Genomic DNA, 23,012 nt, shown 5'->3' with positions numbered 1-23,012 from the left:
GCCAATTTCCCAAGCGTGTTTTGCCTAAGACAGTAACTGGTGAGTGATCTCTCCCTGTCCTTACCTTGACCCATGAACCTTCCACTATTTTCTCTCCCCTGTCCAGCTGAGGAATGCTTACATAAATCCTCAGGAATCACAGCAATCAGCAACAAATTAAGAGATCTAGGATAGAGACACAGTAAGATATATTTCAGTTTTCCTTCACCTGACTATTCTAAGGAAATAAATGAGTAAAGGTTATATTTATAATAAACACTCAAACTAGGAAAATAGATGTGCAGTCACTCACACATTAAAAAAAAAAAAAAAAAAACAAACCAAATATCACATCTATCTTTTCTGATTTACATGTTCAGGGAAAATCCCACTAGGCAGCTACCCATCCTGTCAAATTCCAGCACTGCTTGAGGGAGGTTTTTACCTCACTGAAAAATATGGCACCTGTTGATTGTGAAAGTAAAAGCAGTTCATAATTGTAATGAAAATACATCTGCATCCATTGCTCCATGGAAAAAACCCACCTCAATAAATTATAAGAAAAAACTAAATAAATTATAGTTGTTTGAGTATCATGAAATTTACACCAGACTAAGATGTCATGATACACGGAGTGGGGTGTAAGCCTCTGAACACTTACTGAAGATTCCAAGCTCTATCTAAAAGAATAGAGTTTAAACAAAGAAATAATCTTCTTGGTTTGAAGAAGTTTTGTTACACGATTTTTGTGTGTTATTCTCTTAGAAATGTAAATTATGTAAACATAAAATGACAGCATAGCAAACCTTCCCAGGAATGACTCATGTGGCTGAAGAATGAAAAGGAATTGTTTAATTGCATTGATTCCCACTGTCAATCCTTTAATGCACACATGTAATACAGTTCCTAATCCGCAGGGATTTGATTTCTTGGCTGTTTGCAGTTTCCACAGTATCATCACTCACCTGTGACTGTGATCCTTTAGCAGGTACAGTTTGCAGCATCCCAGTGTGGGGGAGCTCAGGGTGGGCAGGACACACAGGAAATTACAGCATGTGAAGGAAACTCCTCACACCAGAGGAGTGGGATGAAGAAAGGAGCACAAGGGGTGTTTCTACAGGACACTCTTATGCCCAGATGTGCTGCAGGGCAGTTTTGACCTCTCCTGACAGCAGCCACAGCAGCTGCTGGGGTCAGAGTCACCCCCAGACCCTCACCTTCCTCCCAGGGCCTGGGATGGGCACATAAAGATCCCCTTTGTGCAGAGAGCTTCAGGAGCAGAACATCAGAGAACTCCTGTATTCTCTATGTCCAGGGGTAGGTGACCAAGTAGCTACAAAATCACTCTGTACCACTACCTAAAAGGGGTTGTAGTGGGTGGGTTTGGTCTCTTCTCCCAACTAATGAGCAACAAGACAAGAGAAAATGGCCTCAACTGGCACCAGGTTTGGCTTAGATACAAGCAAAGATTTGTTCACTGGAAGGGTGGTTGGGCATTGAAACAAGCTGCCCAGTGAAGTGGTACAATTATTATCCAGAAGTATTAAAAAAGCTATGCAGATGTGGCAGCTGGGGACATAGTGCCCTCCAAGTAACTACCGTAATTAATTTTATATTTCAAGACTAATAGAACAACTAAGCTAAGTTTTACATTAGCTTTGCCCTAACTTTAATCCTTTTCACTTGCTAGAAAAGAAAGTTTGGTAACTTCTTACTCAGACATGCTCATTTATATTCATTTTACTTTGAACCATATAAATGCCCCTGTTACTTATCAATGCTTTCCTGGGAAGCTGGCCTCATGTGTTATCTTGAGACTTTGGATTTTTTTTAAAAATTAAGCAGAAGTGATTCAGCTAAACATTACTTTCAAGTATTTTCATGGGATAGCTACTTTAGTAGATATTGAACTATTTGGGACCAAGGCTTCTGCCACATACTTTTTGGAGCTGTACAAAACAAGTTTACTACTCAAGGCATACAACTTTCACTTTTGGGTGACATAAGTAGCCCTGGGCTTCATCTTTAGTGTTGCTGACTTTAAGCAGGACAGAACTTGTTTACAACCTGAGTACAACCTTGAAGATGGTTACAAGGTCCAGTAAGAATTTAATCTTCACAGGTACACGAAGATCACAGGGCTCTAACTCCCTTCCATTGTTAGGCAAGAGCTCATTACCCAAGTCCTCAGCTTTGAAGTTTATTCCTATCACAAACCACACTGAGCTATGAAGCTACACAGCAGTCACAGCTTTGGTATAACTTAAGGCCAGTCATGTGCTCTGAGTTTTACATAATCACTTGAAATACAAAGATTAAAAACAAGGCTGAGCACACCTGAGTACCAGATTTTATAATGTCACCCTTTTGATCCAGATCATATGACTACAATCTAAAGGATAACTGGCATATTGTCACCCCCATGACATGTAGTGGTAAAGACTGTGGATGAATGCTGTATATCCAAGAAGTTTCCTTTCCAGAAAGTCCAGCATTCCACTCCCACAGAGACAGCATTCACACTCAATGTTGGATACCCAGGAATAACATGAACAGTCAGTTTTGGCTCACATAGATGCCAGAATGACTTAAGATGACATGGTGCATGAGGAGATGCCCCACCTTTGTCAGCCACATACTCCAAGCAATACCACAGGGCCCAGAGTTTAAGCCTGATCCTGCATCTAGCAGCCCAGCCATGAAGAGTGTGAGGAATACTTTATTACTTCAACATGCAAACTAAGTTTTTTCCTCTCCACTCTAATGGAGCTGTAGTAAAAGGCCTTTATGACTCAAGATGTCTACAGAAAGCTTTCAGAAGTGCAGCCTGCACTGCTCCCAGGTCTCCTGATGACAACATACAAGAACAGTAGACAGTGTGCTCTTTTCACAAGTTTAATAGAGTTACAAAAGGATAGCACTGCTCTATGTAACACATGGCTAACCACAGACACGGCATTGTCACTAAGGTCAACAGGGCTTGATGTACAGATACTGATCGTTAGGATTTGCTATGAAGGTACTGTCAACAGGACAAACTTTCCTTCAAGTAAAAAAGTTACTGTTATAACTATAACATGATCCCTTGACTCAGATGCAATGACTTAATCAAAGTTCAGTAACTGATACTTGCTCTTTATGTAAGGCATACTAGTTTCCACTCAGGCTCAATGTTTATTTCTGCTTGGCGAAATACTCTTTACTTTTCTGAACATCAGGCTTGATTGTGTCACTCCCAGGCTTCCAGCCAGCTGGGCACACTGAAATGATAAGAATGTTTAAGTCTTACCAGCTGCTCCTGCAGAACATGTTTTACACAACATTAAAGCAAAGTAGCAACTCAGAACATGTACAGATCTTTACAACATACAGACAGTGCATTCAGTGTCACATGGTGCTTTGTTTGGCTTGTTTCTATTTGTTTACTGGACAGTAACACCCAGTCCAGGTTTCTGCCCAGACACAGTGGGTCCTTTACACAAGCACCTCTCCCAGCCCCACTTAAAAGCTTCTGGGAAGTTTGATAGCAAAGGTAGGACCAACTCCAGCAGCCAGGTCAGAAAGGCTCTAGCACCACACTACACTTATCTCCTTGGATCCAGCCAAGTCTGTATTCCCCTTATCTTTAATCCACCCTGATCCAGCCCTCCAGCTGAAAGGGGCAGGGGAAAAAGCGTTCAACTGTCACTGGTTCCCCTACATGGCTATCAAAAATGCAGAGGCTGCAGGGTCTCAAACTTCCAGCAGCTCCTTGAGCAGCCTTTTTTGAATAGTATTCATTCTTTACTGTCATGGAATGCTGGATGCTAGCTCCACTCAGGACTGGCAATTTTAGCCACAGAATGTTCAGCTTCTGAGTGTTGCTACACATCTTAATCTGGTCTGTCCTGATTTAGATGTGACTGCAGTCCTGAAGTTCTAAAGGAAAACCTTCTGCCAGGTTTTGACTACTCAAAGGTACAGCAAACCCCTAAAGGCTTCATTTGCATGACATGTGACCTCTCCATCATCAAATGTTTGATATGTCTCCTCACATAACATATTTATATGCCACAGTCACGAGAGCAGCTCATTTTAATAAAACCTGCCACTGGATTTACCACTTCTGAAGCACAGTGGGTACCAGCAGCAACACATGTCATCAGTTAATGACAACTGAAGACTACTAACACCTGCATAGCAATTTTGAGTTTCTCTAACTTGGTTCTAACTTTTTATCTGCAGTGTCTTTTTTTTCTTTCACACCTGCAGAAAAGCTGGCAGTATCAAACACCTTATTCCTCCTGAACTATGGGAACAGAGACTCTCATCCATTTTAACCTCACTATATATTGACAAAGATCAGTAGACTTTCAGGAATTTAAATAGTTTGTCTAACAGGCTGCATAAAACACTACATTAGTATTGATGGTCTCAACCTACCAAACCTGAGAGCAGAATCTGCATCAAGCTTACTCTTACAGGCTAAGTTACTAAATGTTCTTCATTTCTGTTTCAAGTATGTTCTGTGTCTAATTGAAAGAGGCAACTTCTATGTGCTGGACAGGACATCCATCACCAAATTGATTTAGGTGAAATCTCAGCTTGGAATAGGATAAAGCATTATGGTGTCCTTCAACAAGCAGATTTACAGAACCAGCTGCATTTCAACAGTCACAATTACCTGCAGTGCACAGATTGATACATGTACTTAATACCTTTCAGTGACCCTTGATTTAATCTGCCTAGTTAATACTGCTCTTTAGAGAAAACATGAAATCAAAACACTCTTACCTTCTCCATGTTTATCTGTAAACTGGAAGGCCTGGACAAGTCTGAGAGTTTCATCAACAGAGCGGCCCACAGGAAGATCATTGATTGTAATCTGCCTCAAGATCCCCTTGTCATCAATTATGAACAGACCCCTAAAAGCAAACAAAAACCAGCCCTGAAGTTAAGCATAGCTTTTGAAAGGCTGATTAGACTGACATGAGTTTCAAAACCTCAGGTTCACTATTTGATTATGGCATTATTTGTACCACTTACTGTGACCTCTTCCTAGCAACTAACACCTTGGTGCATGCACAGCAATGGAACAATAGCAGCTGGAAGCCCAACAGGAACTAGGAGGGACAGGAGGCAAGTCAGAGCACTGACACAGGAAGATACTACTCAAGAAAGATACTAGTAGGGGAAAAAAAAAAGGAAGAGAAACACAAGGAAAAAACAAATTCCAGGAGAGACATTCTCACATTAAAAAAAATTCACTATACACTGTTCTCAAAAAGACAACAAGCAACAGCTCATTAGTCCTCCAACATCAGGTTAGGAGTTAGCAGAAGCTCAGCTCCCTTGGCAACTCTTATGAACAGCAGACTAAAGACTTGGGGTTTAATTAATCTGCACTTTGATCACTAGATTAAATACCTGTAATCATGTTCATGACTATGCAGGTCTTGCATTATCACTGCTTGCAGCTCACCTGCATGAGACTCCTGCACTGAGCAGCAGGCAGTCAGAGGGAAGAAGAATTTAACTTAAAAGCACAGGAAGCCTAAGCCCCACAGAGAACCAGGGACCACCTCCCCTTGCAGGAGTGTCTGACAGCCTGCAGGAGCTCACAGCTACAACAGCCAATAGCTTTAGCTGGCTGCAGGTGTTCAAGTGTACACAAGCTCTGTGCTCATCTCTATGCATTGCAACATAACTTATCAGCTCTTCCACCTCTGGCACATTACCTGTATGCAATACCTTCATCCTCCTTCAGCACCCCATAGTCTTTGGCAATGGCACGTTTTGTGTCAGAAACCAGGGGGATTTTCATAGTGCCCAAACCTCCCTGCTTCTTAGGAGTGTTGACCCTAAAAGAAGAAAAGTTTACATGTTAGAAACATAGCAGTTCAGAATGAGGGCTCAAGGTACAAGAGAAGCAGATCCTTTATGCAATATCACACTCAATCTGCCATGCAGCAACAAAAGAGCAGATGCCCAGTATGCTCAGCTCTGTTCAGCAGCACCTGGCACTACCAATACTTACCAATGTTTTGAATACACCCAGGACTCAGTTCCTGCAAGAACTGAGGCCAGGCAGAACAATTTGTTGGGTTAAAAGGCTGATTCTTACCAGGCAAGGTGACAGAAGTGAGAGTCAACAGAAGCTCCAATCACTTCACAGTTGATTTTCTTGAATTCATCAGCTCTGTCACTGTAGGCAATGATTTCAGTTGGACAGACAAAAGTGAAGTCCAGGGGGTAGAAGAAGAACACAACATATTTTCCTAGAAAAGCAGTACAAGTGGTGAATCTGTTAGATTTTTAAGAAAAAATAAACAAACCCCACCAAAATACAGGAAAAAACCTAAACAACCACCTTAAAACCCCACCCAACTGAACTCCCCAAACCCAGACTGTCAAATTTAACAGGGAATGCTTGTCTCTTGGGTCTGCCCCAAGTACAGCTCTGGGTGTGCCACACCAATAGACCCCATGGCTGACCCCTAACAGAGAAATGCCACAGACCTCAAAGGCTACCAGCCAAGGAAACATTTTAATAGGTGAGTACTCTGTACTGACTCATCACCCTCATGTAGCCTGCAGCATCATTAGAAATGTATTTCTAAAGCCATCAACATGAGTACTTGATTACTTCAGGCTTTCCCTTTGTTTTGAGTGAAAGTTTTTTGGCAAAGCAAACATATTGCCAGCACTCTAGAGAAAGGGACTTTGGTGGTTAGATGAAAGAATTTACTTTCCATTGACAAAGGTGAGACGGAAGATGTTGCTGTGCCACAGTCTGGAAATGTAACACCAGTCTCGCTGTGATACAGGGCAATGAGCCTGATGCAAGGTAACAGTTTAGAGGAGTTTTATGCTCACTGGTAACAGTTATCACAGCTGGGACACTCAGTCATGCTGCTGACAGCCTTCCAAGCATACCGCACCAACCCCTGCACAAGTTCTGATCTTCAGTCCACTGCCAAGTGGTCACTATCATTTCAAAGCCAAACCAAGATGCACATTCAGACACCCTCCAGTCCTTCCTATGGCCAGACTATCTGTGTAATTAGAGAAGTACATGAAATTACCTTTGTAGTCAGAGAGTTTGATGTCTTTGAACTGTCCATCTGGCATTACAGCCGTGGCAGTAAAGTCAGGAGCTGGTTTGCCAATGAAAGCCTTTCCTGAAGACATCTTGATTTAACCTAGACAGGAGTTAACACCAATACAGTTTAGATCGTAGTACATTTGCACCTGGAAGTAAGGATTTATTCAAAGCATCTTATCAATCTAGATTAAACAAAGACAGTTTATCAGCACTCAATCTTGCAACAAGGCTTAAGTGTTAAATGAGTGTTGACACCTGGGTAGCTGAGCCACTATAGAGACTGCCGGCACTTCAAAATGTATGGCTCATGGCCTCCTAAAGATGCAGTAATGGTTATCTAACCAGTAACAGCTCAGAGTCTGGGAAACTGCTAGCCTAGAGCTTTACTAGTACTCAGAAAACCATACCATTCCACATGGTGGAGTAGAAAGTCTGTTTTTTAGACCTTTCAATGAGAAGAACCTTGTTCAAATTTACAAGGGAGTTTAAGACCTCAAACTTGAGCTTCCTGTTCATTCTGAAAGAAAGTAACTTCTGTTAATCCCCAGGGAACATTGCTCTGCATAACTACACTTTACCCTTTTGAACAATTCAACCCTTTTTTATTTGCATCCAGAAAGACTCATGGCACACAAGGAAATCACATTCTATGTTAATTACCATTTCACCAAGACTAAATCAGTACAGCCAGGTTGCTTCCCCCTTAAGTCTATTGAAAAATAATAAAAGGGTACACAAGGACAAGAGAATGCTACTTCTGGCTGTCTGCCCCAAAAGCTTGTCATGTGTAATACATCCTGTGCAATATTTCTGCTCAGTCTGGGAGTGCAGTATAACTCCTTAGACTTCCAGAGCATAATCTTTCAAATAGGTATCTCTACAAACCTAATTTCTGCAGATCACAAAATATTCTTAAAGTTTATTTCACTTTGTTCTACAGACTGCAGCACAGGCTTCCTCAGAGATAAAAAAACACCTCAAAGGTTAGCATGAGTCTCATGTTGCTAAGGAAAGCCAAGAGCCAAGGATTGTTCCAAGTTGTGTCTGCAAGGCACCAAGTTCGTTCTAAAAAAGGTTGAGAGCACCTCATTTCATGGCTCCCTCTGCCTTGCCAGCTATTTTTTCCTAGAGAACTAGCCCACAAGTCAATTACTTAGCTTTGAACCCACACCTAGCCTTTTTAGCAATGGTTTTGCTTTTGGAGGTTTCTCTCACACACCCTGACAGTAACGATCCACCTCTCAGTTTTCATTTTGAGAAGCACCCACACATTCAGCATTTCTAACTGTGCAACAAAGCTCCTTATCCCCACGCTCATCCAAGGGTTTTTAGTCTTTAACTGCAGCAGACTGGGAGAGAATGTGGTGGCCAGGACTAGAGATCGTTTATAGGATGCAGTGAAGCAGCCTGGCAGGAGGACATCAGGAATGCTGTACCCACCAATGCAGATTCTCAAAGTGCAATTCTGCAAGAGGGACACGGGAACAGCAACAGCACAGTATTTATCTGAGATGCCTCCAACTAGCAAGTTTTATCTTATAAGCAAGAGCTGCTCGGCCTGGAGTGCATGACCCCACATTTTTATCACTGAATTACATTATTTTCTGTTATCCAAGTTCAAGGTTATCCTTTTGCTCAGTACTATGCCAGTCCTTCTATATTTGTTCCATCAGCAATCCTCTGGAGTACTTCACTAGGTATTCAAGGTCAGACTGCTCTTTGATACTTCCCCTTTCTAAATTACAAGTTATTGCCCCTTTCTCTGGTAACACTAGAATTTTTTAGTGTTGCAGGAGTCCTTGGTTGCCTCACACTTTCAAGAGAGCCGTGTGCTTTCCTCAGAGCACCCGCTGTGACCCGCCAACCCTTCTGCTACTCCTTGTGGGGTCAGCGCGTGTTCTGCTCGGATTTTTAGCCACAGCATTTCCTAACCCGCAGAGGAGCAGACCACAGAATCATTGTTACTTCCTTTCATTCCGGAGGACAGTACAATGAGCACCTTAAATCAAATACACTCGAATCCGGCCAGAGTATCTTTGTTGTTCATAGCCGCAGACGGCCTCAATTATCTTCAAACTGCAATTATAATGAGCCAGGCCCGCTCTCTTGAATGAGCTATTTCATACCTTTAGGGTGGCTTGAACAAAAGCGAAAGGCCGTTTCAAAACGCACCATCAGCCTTCCACTCCCACCTTCAGACTGTCGCAAAAATGCGGTCAGGCCACCGCAGCCGGGGCGCGGTACCGAACCGCGGGCATCGCGCACGGACCGCGGCACGCGTGGCACCCAAGGGGCTCCGAGGGGGCCTCCAAACCTTCCCCGCCCGGATCGCCCCTACACCGCTCTGGGACAGGGGAGCCACTCCCTGCATGTTCCCGAGCCGGCGCTCAGGTTTGGGTGTTTTTAAGGCTTAGAAGCGAGATGCAACCTCGCTTGTCGGGGAAGGGGCCGCTCGGCTCCCTACAGGCGCTCCGAGCGCTGCCCCGCGGGCCCTCCCCGCGGCTCCTCCCCGCGCAGCGCTGATAAAGGCCCGAGCGTTGGAAAGGCTTATCTGCTCGCTCTGCCCGCCAAAAAAAGGCCACACCAACACCAGGGAAACTGAACACGGCGGTGCAGGCGGCAGCCGCAGCAGCGCGATCCCTCGGGAGCGGGACGCGGGGAGAAAGGGCTCGCCCTACGCGCCTCGCTCAAGGGCGCAACTGCGCAGAGGGGGAGGGGAAAGCGAACAAAAAACCCACCCAAAACAGTAACAAAACCCACATAAAAATAAAATGAAACTAAAAAAAAAAAAACTCTAAACACTGTGCAAAGCCCCCAGCAAGCCCCGCGGCGCCGCACACTCACTCGGAGCGCAGACCGGTCCCGCACACACGACTGCAGCGGCTCGGCTCGGCCCGGAGTGCCGCAGCCCCGCCGCGCCGCCCCCTTTATAGCAGCGCGGATCTCGCGAGCGGACGCGGCGGGAGGGGAGGGCGGCAGCGCCTGCAAGGGCAGCATGACTTGGCAGATCCGGGGCCGTCGGGGTGCGAGTGAGCGCAGATCAGTCCCTGGAGAGAGCCCCGGGAAGCGCCATGGAAATACTCAACGCCGCGGTTATAAACGATTGATGGCCTTGGTGCAAGAAGCGATGGCATTTTTAGTGCCTTAACTGACCTAGCTATGATTATTTGAAGTCCTCAGAGGGTACGCAGGACTTGAGAGAGAGTAAGGGATGACTGGCATGCCATTCATGTGAATTGAGTTTTGGCCATTGACAGAAATAAAACGAAACCTCTCACGAGCAGAGCAATGTGTGTTCGCGGTGTTACAGAAGCGCGGTGTTAAATCTCCATCCTCTCTCTCTGCACTACCCGCTGTCCCCCCTCCCCGATACTCGTTCCCAAGGCTTTCATTGATTCCTCTCCATCAATGGGAACACTGATCCCAGTCATGCAAGTCAGCAAAAGATAGATGAAAACTAAGTATAAAGTCTAATCGTTGAGTTTCAGTGGCAGGACGGAAGCCCTTGGAAGATACAGTTACTTCAGGGAGTTTTGCATCATTCAGTATCGAAGCTGCTCTGAGGGACGTTCAACCTCAGGGATTCCACATAAGCACTGTCTTTGAATCCAAGAGTGAAGAAGCAGTTTGGTACTTTTTCAGGGCCAAATTCTAAATTTAAATGTGAAAGCTTTATTAAATAATGAATACTAAAAGCCATTAAGCCATATCAAGGACAAAAATGCTTGCTTCTGTCAAAAGTGATAAATGTGCTCACCAACTGATTTTTACTCATCTGGTTTGCAGTTTACAGATGTGTTTCTTATACCTGTTAAAACTTTATTATAGATTGTAATGAGTAGAAAACCACAAAGGATTAACTAACTTTAAATGTTTATAATCAAGATCACTGTGTAGTGTTGCTGGGCGACCATATCCATGTGGTTGTTCACCCAGAGATGATTCGTTTTGGGACCAGATGAAATTAATCCTTAAATAATGAAAGCAAATAACATGCATCTATGGACTCAGGAAAAAAAATCTGCACTCACTTTCATGGAACTAATATATCTACTTCTATTGCTATAGCATGCTTAGTCTTTTACAGGAAGAAGTTTGCTCTCTTAACATCAGTTCTCATGAGAATTGAGGTCTGTATATTGAGACATGTATGTACCTCCCCATCACCTCAGGCCAATGAACCTGTGAACAGATTAACCCCTGGAAGGTCAGGCAGTCCTAATCAAAACCTCCAGAACAATGTAGTCCCTCTGCAACTCCAGCATGTTTACCAATGGACAAAGCAGTAATGACTTTCTCATGGTTTCTCACTCCTTTAATTCTTGTTATGCTCATTTTTCTTACTTTCAGATGCACAATATGCCCACTATGGTCTGCAGGTTGTTCCAGATTTGTGCTGTAAGCATTGCCTTTCCATTTATATGTCTGTGGCCTCATTACTTTTGATTAATTTCTGAGCTTGTCTTTCCAGACGTCAGTTTTTGGAGGTTTTGGAATAATAAATTGTCGGGACCACTCCTTGTTCAGTGAGCACCTGGGTTTCTGTAGCCTTTCTCAACCTTTAGATGTAGGATGCTACTTAGATTAAAACAACTGTGTTTTCCAGGAAAGAAAGGGCATGTTTACCCCCACAGGTGCTGGAAGGATGGAGTTCTCTCCCCACAGCAGTGTAATTGTGCTGTTGTGTTCTGCTAGAACAGCTGCCAGACAGGATCAGCTGGTACCTGATTAGCATGGAGCATCAGAGCCCAGTGCAGGCCTCTCTGCACCCATCCACTCAGCCAGGGACACAATAAGTACTTCATCTATCAACAAAGAGGAGCTGGCAGCCCCTGCAGTGCCAGAGCAGTGAACTACCCAAACTGGGAGCCAAACTATCATTTTGATCACAGTATCTCCCATGTATCTTGGTTGGGAATGTGCCTCTGATGTGAAAAAACAAATGCCCTGCTGTGTGTAAAAACAAAGGCAAAGAAACTGGGCCTGTTTCAGAACATTACCACACATTTGGGTTTCCATGCAATTGAGAATGATTTTGTGTAAGAGTATCAAAGATTTCCAGAATAAGATAAACTTAGCTGGAATAGTAATGGATTTGGCAACACTGGGCACGCCCCTGGAGCACACAGCAGAGGTAGTCCCTGCATGCCCTCAAAAGCCAGCGGGTTGGGACACACCACACATTCCCTGTGGAGTTCATCACTGCATGGACCAAAAGCCCACCGAGTCCTGAGTGTACCAAACCTCCTACGTACACATGGCACTACCAGAGGCACAGTCAGAGTTGAGTCCTGGCCATGTGGGGACAATTTAATTTAATATGTGCAGAAAGTCAGCTGACAAGTCAGCAACATGAAGCATTTATGCACAAGCAGCTGGTGCATAATCATTTTAATGAAAATAACTTCATGTAATTAAATATAAAACACACATATTAGCTTTCCTTGTTTGAATCAAGTGAAGATTCATTTCTAGGTCAAAATTGCCTCTTCTCTGCATATTTTTTTTCAATTAGCAGGCTATTACTGTATGTTTGGGTAATCACTGTCTTTTGATGACAAAATGTTTTAGTCTTTTTTACCTTTTCTCTTTTACCCCCCTATTAAATTACTGGAGGCTGAGGTTTGTTAAAGTTTTCATACGTGAGATTTACACAGTTCAAGAATCTTCTTTCTGCTTGAAGATTGTGGATTTTCAAATGGATCTGATTGCCACGGTCTTCATAAAAATAAATCAAACTCAGCAGTGGTTTCTCCCCCTTTATTCCTTCATTTCCTGCTTCCCGTTACTTATAATTGTTGCCTTGTCCTTGCACTTTTCTTCCACTTTCCTTTACTTTGTCAAAACAGGCTGTGCAACAGAAAAATGTGGTTGCATGCATACTCAAGGGATTAATTGACCTTTGTACCTTTAAGCCTCCTGAGCAGTTCAAGTCAGAACAGCAAAGACAGAATATGCAGCAGATTTATCTCTCTGGAAATAAGTAACAGGCTCTTCAAAGCCCCACCAGAGGTATCAATTGTCTTATTTCTGATCTAATCTTCCTCTAAGTTCTGAATCTTTATAAATTGCTTGTAAAGATGGAATCCTGGAGTAAAAGTCAAAGCTGATTATCAGTTTTTAGTTATGTTTAAGATTGGGTGCACAGTTGATTCTCGATTACAGGCCAAAGTCTGTTTCAGCGGAAAGCTTTGACTTCCCAGTAGCAGGGCTGTCCCTGGGGCAGCAGTGAAAGCTCTCAGCTGAACCAGCCTGCTTTAATCTCACTGCGGTCCCGAGCAAACAAGGAAATGAAATCCAGGAGCCCCAGCCTTCTCGGAAAGTGCAACTTCTCTATACACCTTAGCGCACAAAAGCTGAAGCAAAGCGAGTGCAATCAGCCTTTCACTTTCCCTGGATTCCTGTTATATAGGTCTGCAAATAAAACTGGGTATATTCGGTCTTCCTACAAGTAGAAAAGGCTTCAAGAGGCCGCGACAAACAGCAGTCGGGGAGATGCAAACCCTTCTTGTCAAATTATGGGCCGGGGTTATATTTTGTCGCTTTCCCCCGTGTGGTGCAGCCCATCGCATTTATCGCTTCACCGCTCGGCGGGAGCGGCGAGGCTGGAGCTGCCTGAGCTTCCCGACGGGAACCGGGCCGGGAGGGCACGGGAGATCAGCGGGACAAACCCGGTGAGAAACAGGAGCGGGTCGGTGCCGGGGGCCCGATGAGTTACGGGGAGCGGGTCAGTGCCGGGGCAGAGCCACGCGGGCAGCTCAGCCCCGCTAAACCCCCACGGATGGACTTTCACATTTGAACCCGTCAGCGGCACCCGCGCTGCCCCAGCCCGCGGCCTGGGGCGCGTTCCCGGCGGAAGCGGAAGGGCCGGGCAGCAGCGGGAGCAGCAGCCTCAGTAACGGCGGCAGCAGCGGTCGGTACCGGCGGTGAGTGCGGGAACGCTGCGGGGGCTGCGGGGCCGCCGTATCAGCCCTCCCGCGCCGGGCGGGCCCGCCCTGCGCCGCCCCGATAAGGGGCAGGGGGGCGCGTTCTCTCCCTCTGGGGGTGCCAAAATGCGGAGGGGTTATCCCTGATCTGTGCGGCAGAAGCTGCTCAGTTACAGCGATTTAAGTATTGCTAATATATACCTATTTGCATATCTATACATATTAATGGCATGCATAGCTATGGTTGCTTTACTGCTGAAGACTCGTTGCTTTAGGTTAAAAATGAGCTGTAGCTGTGGGTTGATGAACCGGGGTAGTTTGCATTACTATGGTTATTGATGCATCCTCCCAGCCTTACAATGTCCTTAAGTTACTCTGAGCTTTAATCCCTTTATGTGAATGTGACAGTACGTTGGTGATGCTAAGCCATAACTATATCTTGCTTGTCCAGAATTAATTTGCTTTTATGTTTGTTTTTATCTCTGCCCTTCTAAGAAGAGGTTTTCAACTTTTTAATGAACTGAATAATTATGGCTAGCATCATAAGTGCGATTCTCCTAAATTCCCTATTTTAGGGAAGAATCTAAGTGGAAAGTATTAATTAACATATTTTTTTCCAGTGTCTGCCATTCTGATATGTTCCATTCTTCCAGAGGCTATAGTTCAAATCTCTCTGTGGTGTTAATGTCCAATCCTGAAGCAAGATGGTTCTTAAAAATGTGCTGATGCTAGTTACCGATTAAACGTGTACCTTGTCTTCTGGGCTGAACTCTTACCTTTAAGATGATTGCATAACATGGTTGTGTAAAGCATACAGTTGGTATCTTATTTGTATTATAGACCAAAGTGAATGAAAAAGCTTTGCATTTTTAGTTGTGTTGCTTGATGCAAGAAGATGTCTTTATTTAGGCGACTAAATTCAGGTGAACAGCACCCACTTGCATGTAGCTGGCTACAAAATGGCTGTGCAGGTTCAGAATAGAAGAGCATACTGTTGGCACCATCACCCTGTCTTCTCTGACCTCCTACCCCAATAAAACAGATGTACAGCTGCAGTTTGGTTCACCAGTGATTATCTTCAGCACCAATAGCTGGACTTAGCTCAGTAAAAATCCAGGGCTGTTAGTTTAGTGCAATGATTGCCTTGCACCAGGAGGTGTTGGCCCATTACAATCCTGACCAGAAGGGCACTCAGACTCTAAGGTATAATCTCCAATGATGTGGTTTAGAGCTAACCCTTTAAAGAAGGAGGAGAGTGTTGATAATTGTGCATCCCTTCAAGTGCTGGGAGCCCCAGCTTGTGCAGCATTGGGCAGATCTCTCACAGCACAGTGTGCAAACCCTGTCCATAGCAGGGGTTACCCTGTTTTGGTCATTTGAACTGCTAGGGATTCTTTACAAGAAAACACCTCTATTCATCACTTCTGCTGTCAGACAGAAAGGATGCTTGCAGGAGAACTTCCTGCAATTTTAGATAAAGGCAAGGACACATAGGTAGCATAATTGCAAGTACAAAGTGCAGACTCCTGTTACAGGTTGCTACTGAGCTTATCCTGCAGCTTGTGCATCCCACAGCACCAGGCTGGGCGTGAAGTGCAGCACAAGATGAGCCAGGACCTACTCAGGTTAACTGTCACAGGGGTCCCCAGCCCCTTGGTGTACAATGGCCTTCTGGTCAGGATCACTCCAACTGCTCTTGTATGTCCCTCTGAAAAACAAGTGCGCTATCTGGTGTCTGCTATTAAATCTACAAAAGTGTGGCTTGAGAAGCTGAGCAAGAAGTTGAAAGCATAAACTCTGTGTGAACACATCCATCAGCTGGGACCTAATTGTGTGAGGAAAACGACAATACTGAGAAGGCAGACCTATTTTGCTATGTGGATGCTGAACTCTGAAAACATCCATTCCTCCTACACAGTCAGATGTAACTAACATTGCATTCTTCCACTCTTGGTTATTTTTGTTGCTTTTTGTTTTTAAACAAATAATGTTCATGATTTTGGATGCAGCAGAGCTTGGGAAGTAACTGAAATCTGCTAGCCAGCTTTGGAGCTCATCCTGAATGCAGTTTCTCTTTAACTGTTTAAGCAGAAACATAGATTGTGAGGATGTTGGGACATGCTGTAAACCCTTCCTTTGCTGATGGAAAAGCTTGGCCACTATGAGCAGAAAAGGTAAATTGTTGCAACTTAAATAATTACTGCAAAACTCTTTGTTCTTTTTATTCTTTAGGCAAAAATGCCTGCGACGTGTGACTTCGTTACACTCCACACTGGGCAGAAGATGCCTCTGGTGGGACTGGGAACTTGGAAAAGTGACCGTGGCCAAGTAAGTAGGGAACAGTAGGATACTGTGCTCTCAACTAGCATGTGGGTTTGTGCACTTTTTCTGAAGGTCCCAGATCTGAGGCCTGGATCCTTTGCTTGAGCTGTTCTAATCTTGAGTCCACTGAAGTTGAATGTATGTGTGTGTATATTTGAATGTATGTATGTGCCTGACTAAGGCCTAAGACACAAAGATAGCACATCTTTCCAGAAAGGAAGATCCCTTCAGACCCTTTAGCCCTGGCCTTGGGCAGTGGAGCTCTGGGACATAAACCCAGAAGAAGACCAGTGAATGGTGTTTCTATAACATGGTGTTGGACTCTTCCACTGGCAAGTCCTCAGGCTGCCAGTCTGACCAGACACCCCTCTGGCTTAGGCTGATGACTTAGCAGAAAGCATTATTTTGGGAGGCAGAAACTCAAGTTGTTCTTGTAATAAGTCCTGTTCCAGCAGCCAGCCAATGGTTAGCAGGAAAACAAAGAACTTGCTTGGGTCAGCCTGCTTTCAGAATAAGAAGGCTCATGTATCATTAGACATTCACTCTGCTTCTGAATGCAGTGAATTGGCAAACACCACACTTGGAAACAATTCTGTGTGTTACTACAAACAGTCTGTGGGAATGTTTATGTGCTCCATGGTGTGCCTGCTATTGTAATGCTTCTCCCCTTTGTCTGTCTTTTTCTATCTCTTTCATTTAGCTAAAAGATACATTTTTTAGGGAAGAAATTGTATGTACTTCCTGTGAAAGGTAATGTCCACAGCTTGGTGGAATTCCTAGCTGGTATTCAAAGAATTGTGGAATCACAGAATGGTTTGGGTTGGAAGAGACCTTAAAGACCATCTAGTTCCAATTCCCTGCTGTAGGCAGGGAGACCCTTCCACTAGACCAGGTTGCTTAGAGGTCAATCCACCCTGGCCTCGAACATTTCCAGGGATGGGGCATCCACAGCTTCTCTGGATTATGCACACCACTGCATGTCTGTGCAGTAAATGGATGTCTCACTGCTAGTCCTGTGTGAGCTTTATGATGTTTTTGGAGCATGTTGAATGACATTGTGCTCATGACTGAGAGGGAAAGTTAAAACTCCTCTCAAGATGTGCAATTCTCTTGTGCCAGCTAGAGGAAAAGGTGGGAAACAAGCTAGGAAAATTAAATCTATTCAGAGCCATTTTACTGTGGGCTTTCCTGTCCAAACAGCTGTCAGGACAGTGGATCTGTTGGGAATAGTTGTACTAATGTGGAAGCTGAGTTGGTGTGAGAGCTCAGTCAACCTCTTAAATTAGGAAAAGGGTGAATGTGCATCTTTGCCACTTAAAACATCAAATGGCAGCTGAATTAAGTTTGTTAACATGCACAAACTTAATGAATGAATTTCTGTGCACTCAAAGCAGTTAAATATGCTTTGTCTAAAGCAAATGTCTGGAACTAAACAAGCAAAATACGAATGTGTTGTTTATTCTGTGAACTAATTGTTCTGAGAAACGTGTGGCTTTAGAAGCAGGACAGATCCTGTTTGTGCATAATTTAAACGTAGTTCAGTTTGATTTTGCCTTAATCAGCAGTGCTGCTGGAAGCTGAACCCCACAAGGATCCAGCCATCTTCTCTGTGTTTCCTTGGAAGTTACTGGGAGTCACTTCTTTGGAATATCTTCTGTCTTCAAAGACTTCCTTGTAGAATGTATTGAAGGCAAAATCTAAGAAGTGCAATGGAAAGGGCCAGAGTTACAGAAGTTGCTGCTATTCCTATGGAATAAATGAATTTCTGCTTACCACTTTTGAAAATTCAGGGGCGTAGTAGCAATTTGGCAGTGTCCAGATGATATACCCTTAAAAAGACATGATGTAGTTTAGGGATAATAACTGCTATTATGAATTAAAGACTAGGGGGCCAAAAACCCAGAGAAGCAGAAGAATTAGCACTGATTAAATTTGCTTTAGCTGTTTCCCAAGTAGAGGCTATTTATCAACAGCTCTTTTGTTCAAGTGCTGCATTAGAAGTAAGTGTGGAAATGGATGGCTTTTAAATTATTTTGGGTAAGTATTTTGCAGATTGTAATTCTTTCCCTTGCCAAGCTTGAGTAATTTCTTTATTACTGCTGTTACTGTTCCTGAGTGTAAACAAACCTTGACCTTGTAGACAGATCTTAGCAGCCCAGTACAAAGGTGTCATTGCAGTCCCAGTTTCCTAGATATTAATAGGGGGAAAATAATTGAATCTAATTCCATGTTGAAAGGATTTTATAGGATTGACACCATATAAAGTAATAGGATGTTTTGTGTTTTACATGATCAAATGCTAGAAGAGAAATTTGTTTTGCATGTTTCCATAGGAATATGATGGAGGGCTGTTGAATGGAAGGGAGCACAGAAGTTTATGAACTGGCAGCATGAATCTGTTCAAAGAGAAATCCATTCAGACAGGAGCATCAAGAATATCAGTACTGTGCTTTTTGATATTGCAGCTGGATTAGCTGTAATCCTTTAATGCTTTGTTCTCTTCTCTGAAGTGAGCCATGCTTTCAACCTGGAGGATTGATCCCCACCTGATGAGCAGCCTAACCTGAGTGGCAGAGGCTCGTTCTGTGGGACAGGGAGACACAGGGCTGGTATTTCTGTGTGAAACCTTGGAAAAGCTGAGGAGAAGTGAGTGCACCTCAGAAAACCAGTCAGACAGGGTGTCTTGTGACAGGATTGCAGCTTCGGGGGAGAATGCTTAGTTCTTGAAATTTGTTAGTACAGAGAATCCTGGTTACAGGCACAAAAAAATTCACTACTGTTAAGGAAGGGGCTTATATTCAACATTTGAAGGATAAGAGGCAAACCTCTTTATTTTAGGGAACACCACCTTTTAAATTGGCATTATTAATCTCATGGTGTGAATTCCTTTTCAGCAAATTTTAGTGCAATTTTTAGAAACTGTGATATAGCAACACTTGGTTCTGGTCACAGTGCATCTGAATATCACGTGCACTGATTGTGATTGTTTGGTTTTTTCCTACTTCCTCTCAGCAAAATAACTGCTAAAATGTGTCAACTTTGCAGGAAGCAGGGGTGGCTGGTCAGAGCCTTTTCTTTCCCAATAGCATTGAACTGTAAAGAGTGGAAATCTCTTTATAATAGCTCGGGGTTGTGCACAAGAGGCTCCTGGGTCACTTGAACTATATGTTGCCTGGAAGTATAAAGATGGCTTGTTAGTTTTTTAACCTTGGGAGAAGCAAATTGAAGAACTGGAAATTTATAATGAATATTATGATTAATGGGGACTTACAGATTGTATCTGAATCTGCTACTGATATTGTGTTCATCCATCTTCAAAAGAAGGTGGGTGACAAGGCCAAGTCCCTTACTGGGATGTTTAAATGGGAGTGTAGTTCCTTGGACTTTGCTATAAAGCGAAGGAGAACGAGGCTCCAACTGCAATACCTGTGTCCGTTTTGGGGCAAACCATTTGAAGAAAGACATGAAACAGCTGATGAGACAGCAGCAACAGAGATGCAAGGTTTGGGAAAGGTAAGTTGTGATGAAAGAGAAAAGCACCTGCAGTTATGTGGTCAAGAGAGCTGTGAGAGGAGCTGTGCACTTTGCAAATGTGGGAAAAGCCCTCACAAGGGCAAGCTGTGAATTTCGTCACTGGGAGGAATCGGATGTGGCATCAGGGCCATCTTGGTGAGTCATTTAAAAGACTTTGAGCAGAAAGATTTCAGAGCATTGGAATAGACTGCCTGTCACAAGAAGGGCTATGATAAATGTGTGTGGGAGTGGTCTGGATTTTCTCTGCCCAGCTGAGGGCCTTGATGGTAGACTGGAAGATGTCAAAAGATCCATTCAGATGTACTTTTAGTAAGACCTAACTTTTTAGTTCTGTGGGGATGGATTGGTGAGTCACTTGAGTCACTTTTGTGACTCAACTTGCCTAATGCAAAGTAAACTCACAAATTGCTCCTTTCATAGCAGTATTGACAGGCTAAACTAAAGAATATATGGAAAGTTTGAAGGATCCTTTGGGTATTTGTACTTCACAACAACAAATACTTAAAGGCATATCTTCAACTGCCTCTGTTGTGTTTTTGTTCTTTACCCCCTACCATGAAATACATATACCTCTGTAAAGTTAATCTCAAAAATACAGACCTTCTTGTTAAAAAAAGTACTTTTTTAAAACTTACATCTATATGTTATTATTTTTCCCCTCCAAAAATGCCTTTGTTTTTGCATGTTTCCTCTTGATTGTTTGCCTTTTGTGTGGAACAGGAGCTCTCAGTTCACATGGAAATGTCTTAGTAGGCTGGGAATAGCTTACCCAAATACAGAATATTTTTGTCAGCTCCAAACCTTATTTAAGTTATCAGTCCCAGTTCTTCAGTGCTAGAAATTTCTCAAAACATGCTGATAAAAAAAATCCAGCCTCTTGTTGATCTCTTTGCAGAGACATGTTTGGAGTGCTTTATCTCTGTTTTTCTGTGAGTGGTGCCTACTTTCATTTATGGTAAACCTTGTGCCTGTTTGATTAAAAAGAGTATTAATGTGATACAGGAAATAAGGGATTCCAGACACAGAACATTTTTTTCTGTCCCTCTCCACAAATCTCACCTTTTTGGAGGATAGATACTGAGTCCTAAAAGCCCTTACTATGTCTCAAGTGATTTCAGAATTACCCTGCCCTTGATTTTGTAGTGACCTGAGAAATGTCTTTGTCAGGTGAAACAAGGACTGTAAGTGCCATCCCGGTAGAGAAAGGAGGAGTTCACTGCTGTAATAGAAGTGCTTTGTCATCCTGGCTAAGGGAAACTGAGCTACACTCCAGTTTTCCTCTCAAAATGCCAAAGAATGTAGTCAGAATATCCTGTGTCTGCTTTTACTGCACTTCTTGACAAGAAAAACAAATCAAATCCACCAGCAGGAGAGAGCTCTCACATTTGATTCTCCATTGCCTTTTTGTAGCATCTGAAAGCAGGACTATAAACACCTTTGCTTGGTATTACTAATTTTGTCAGCTTTAAATTGGAAAATGCTGGTACTTTAAGTTTTGAATCAAAGTAGCCCTCTAGCTTTTGTCAATATATATTTTTAATCTCATGCCAAGAGAGGTGTGATCTCACTTAACATTTATGGCCCTATTGCATCAAGCCTTATACAGAGTAATTTACAGTCTCCCACGGTCTTGGTCTTGAGAGACAAGTTAGTGAGGTACAATGTACAGAAATCACTGTACAGATGGGGTTTATTATTCTTTCTGTAGTATTTCAGAAGGACAGATGTAAGAGAGAATGTGTGCTAACTGTCCACTGGAAGTTAAATGAAAGAGATTTTACTAAATGGTTATCAGCCTAATGGGAGATGATGATTACACTGGCAACTGTAGTAATTCTTCATTCTTGCACAATCATTTATAGAAAGTCTTTTTTCAAAAGCTCCTTAGGAGTCCTCACAAAGATGCCATTCTGTGTTTCTTTCTGGTTTCTAGACTTGCTCCATATCTGAGGCCCTCATGAGAAGGTATTTGTGAAGCTTGTGCTTCATTAGAGCTTTCGAAAGCAGATTTGAAGTAAAGTGCCTTGGTTTCCAAAACCATTCTGGCTTTTGTGTGACAGTAGGGAGCAAGAGTTGTATTGCTGTTGGCAACACCTTGTCAGCAATGTTGAAAGCAAAATGTAAAGTTGTGAGCATCATCAGGAGTATCCCAGCAGTATGACTTTTGCTGTTGTGCAATTATGAGACAAGAAAGAAAAACATTCCATAAAAGAGCATTGTCTTGGTAATTAAGAGTGAGTGGCTGAACCAAACTCAAACTGTGGTGATTTTGGAGTTAGAAGCCAGACTCTCTCTTTACTGGACAAGAGGAAGTATATTCCAAGTTTGACAGATGTTGATTTGTCACTTTGGTCAGAAAATGTCTTCCTGAGCCATGACTTATTTGAAAACTGCTTCTTATAGCTCATTTTTTAAGAAAACTGTAACAACTGTAGTGAAGAGTAGGGATTTGTTCTACCTGCTGCATTCTTGCATGCTGGCCCTGTGTGCATGATCCATTTTCTTGTTCCTCTTGGAGTGCCTGCCAGCAGTTTGCTCTTCCCTGCTAAGGACTGTGCCACAGAGACGCCAGATCCTGAGTGTTTGAATCTCATGACCTTATACAAATCTGTGGTTTTTTGGGGGGTGTTCCTCACCAGCTCTCTCAGCATTCTTTACCTTCTCCCCAGTGCCACATGGCATTTCAGTGGCTGATGGGCAGTGTGTCTGTGTTGCAGGTGAAGGAGGCAGTGAAGCACGCCCTCAGCGCGGGCTATCGCCACATCGACTGCGCAGCCGCCTACAGCAACGAGGCCGAGATCGGGGAGGCCCTGCAGGAGTGCGTGGGGCCCAGCAAGGTGAGAGCGCAGGAGCTGCCCTGCCCACTGTGTGTGTGCCACGGTTACAGCTGTCCCCTGGCAGGGCCACAGCTGTGCCTTTGCCTGCTGCTCTCCTCCAGCTGTTTGCTGTTTATCAGGAGAAGGCATGAAACAGGGCTTTCTCTCCTTAGAACCCTCCTGGCTGTCATGGGGAAGAAAGATTGTCAGGGATATTTGGATGGAAGCTACAAAAAATGCTTGTGGTGGTGGTGGTGTCTTTTTTTCCTCTTCTTGCTCCTTTTCTCCTAACAAAGTATCCCAATTTGGATACTTTGGGGTTGCCAGAATCATTAGTTATAATTAATGTAA

General features: G+C 43.5%; 2 protein-coding genes across 3 annotated transcripts in view; one reads left to right on the top strand and one right to left on the bottom strand.

Moving 5' to 3' along the window:
• Nucleotides 1-2,858: 2,858 nt before the first annotated feature.
• Nucleotides 2,859-10,064, bottom strand: PRDX1 (peroxiredoxin 1). The gene is made up of 6 exons (XM_074545887.1): nt 9,908-10,064; nt 7,044-7,160; nt 6,083-6,236; nt 5,697-5,819; nt 4,753-4,883; nt 2,859-3,239 (listed from the first exon to the last, which is right to left on the bottom strand). The coding sequence occupies exons 2-6, from the start codon at nt 7,147-7,149 to the stop codon at nt 3,154-3,156; spliced, it is 600 nt and encodes a 199-aa protein (XP_074401988.1). The 5' UTR covers nt 7,150-7,160; nt 9,908-10,064; the 3' UTR covers nt 2,859-3,153.
• Nucleotides 10,065-13,717: 3,653 nt separating this feature from the next.
• AKR1A1 (aldo-keto reductase family 1 member A1) overlaps nt 13,718-23,012 on the top strand; it is a 21,316-nt gene continuing 12,021 nt past the window's right edge. Inside the window, exons 1-3 of one of the 2 annotated variants that reach the window (XM_026790389.2) lie at nt 13,718-13,737; nt 16,222-16,317; nt 22,563-22,682. In XM_026790389.2, the coding sequence (XP_026646190.1) occupies nt 16,228-16,317; nt 22,563-22,682 (210 nt within the window). In that variant the 5' untranslated portion in view covers nt 13,718-13,737; nt 16,222-16,227. Of the gene's footprint in view, nt 13,738-13,797; nt 13,990-16,221; nt 16,318-22,562; nt 22,683-23,012 lie in introns of those variants that run through there. The other variant, XM_005482214.4, reaches the window with a different exon arrangement.

Source organism: Zonotrichia albicollis, chromosome 8 (assembly GCF_047830755.1).
Source record: "Zonotrichia albicollis isolate bZonAlb1 chromosome 8, bZonAlb1.hap1, whole genome shotgun sequence".
NCBI classification, from domain to species: domain Eukaryota; kingdom Metazoa; phylum Chordata; class Aves; order Passeriformes; family Passerellidae; genus Zonotrichia; species Zonotrichia albicollis.
This window is presented reverse-complemented; position numbering and strand designations above follow the sequence as displayed.

Coding starts and splice junctions, on each gene's coding strand:
- PRDX1 (XM_074545887.1), bottom strand. CDS start 7,149: ATGTCTTCAGGAAAGGCTTTCATTGGCAAACCAGCTCCTGACTTTACT. Junction 6,237..7,043: donor CAAACTCTCTGACTACAAAG/GTAATTTCATGT, acceptor CTGCTTTTCTAG/GAAAATATGTTGTGTTCTTC. Junction 3,240..4,752: donor TACAGATAAACATGGAGAAG/GTAAGAGTGTTT, acceptor TTATCATTTCAG/TGTGCCCAGCTGGCTGGAAG.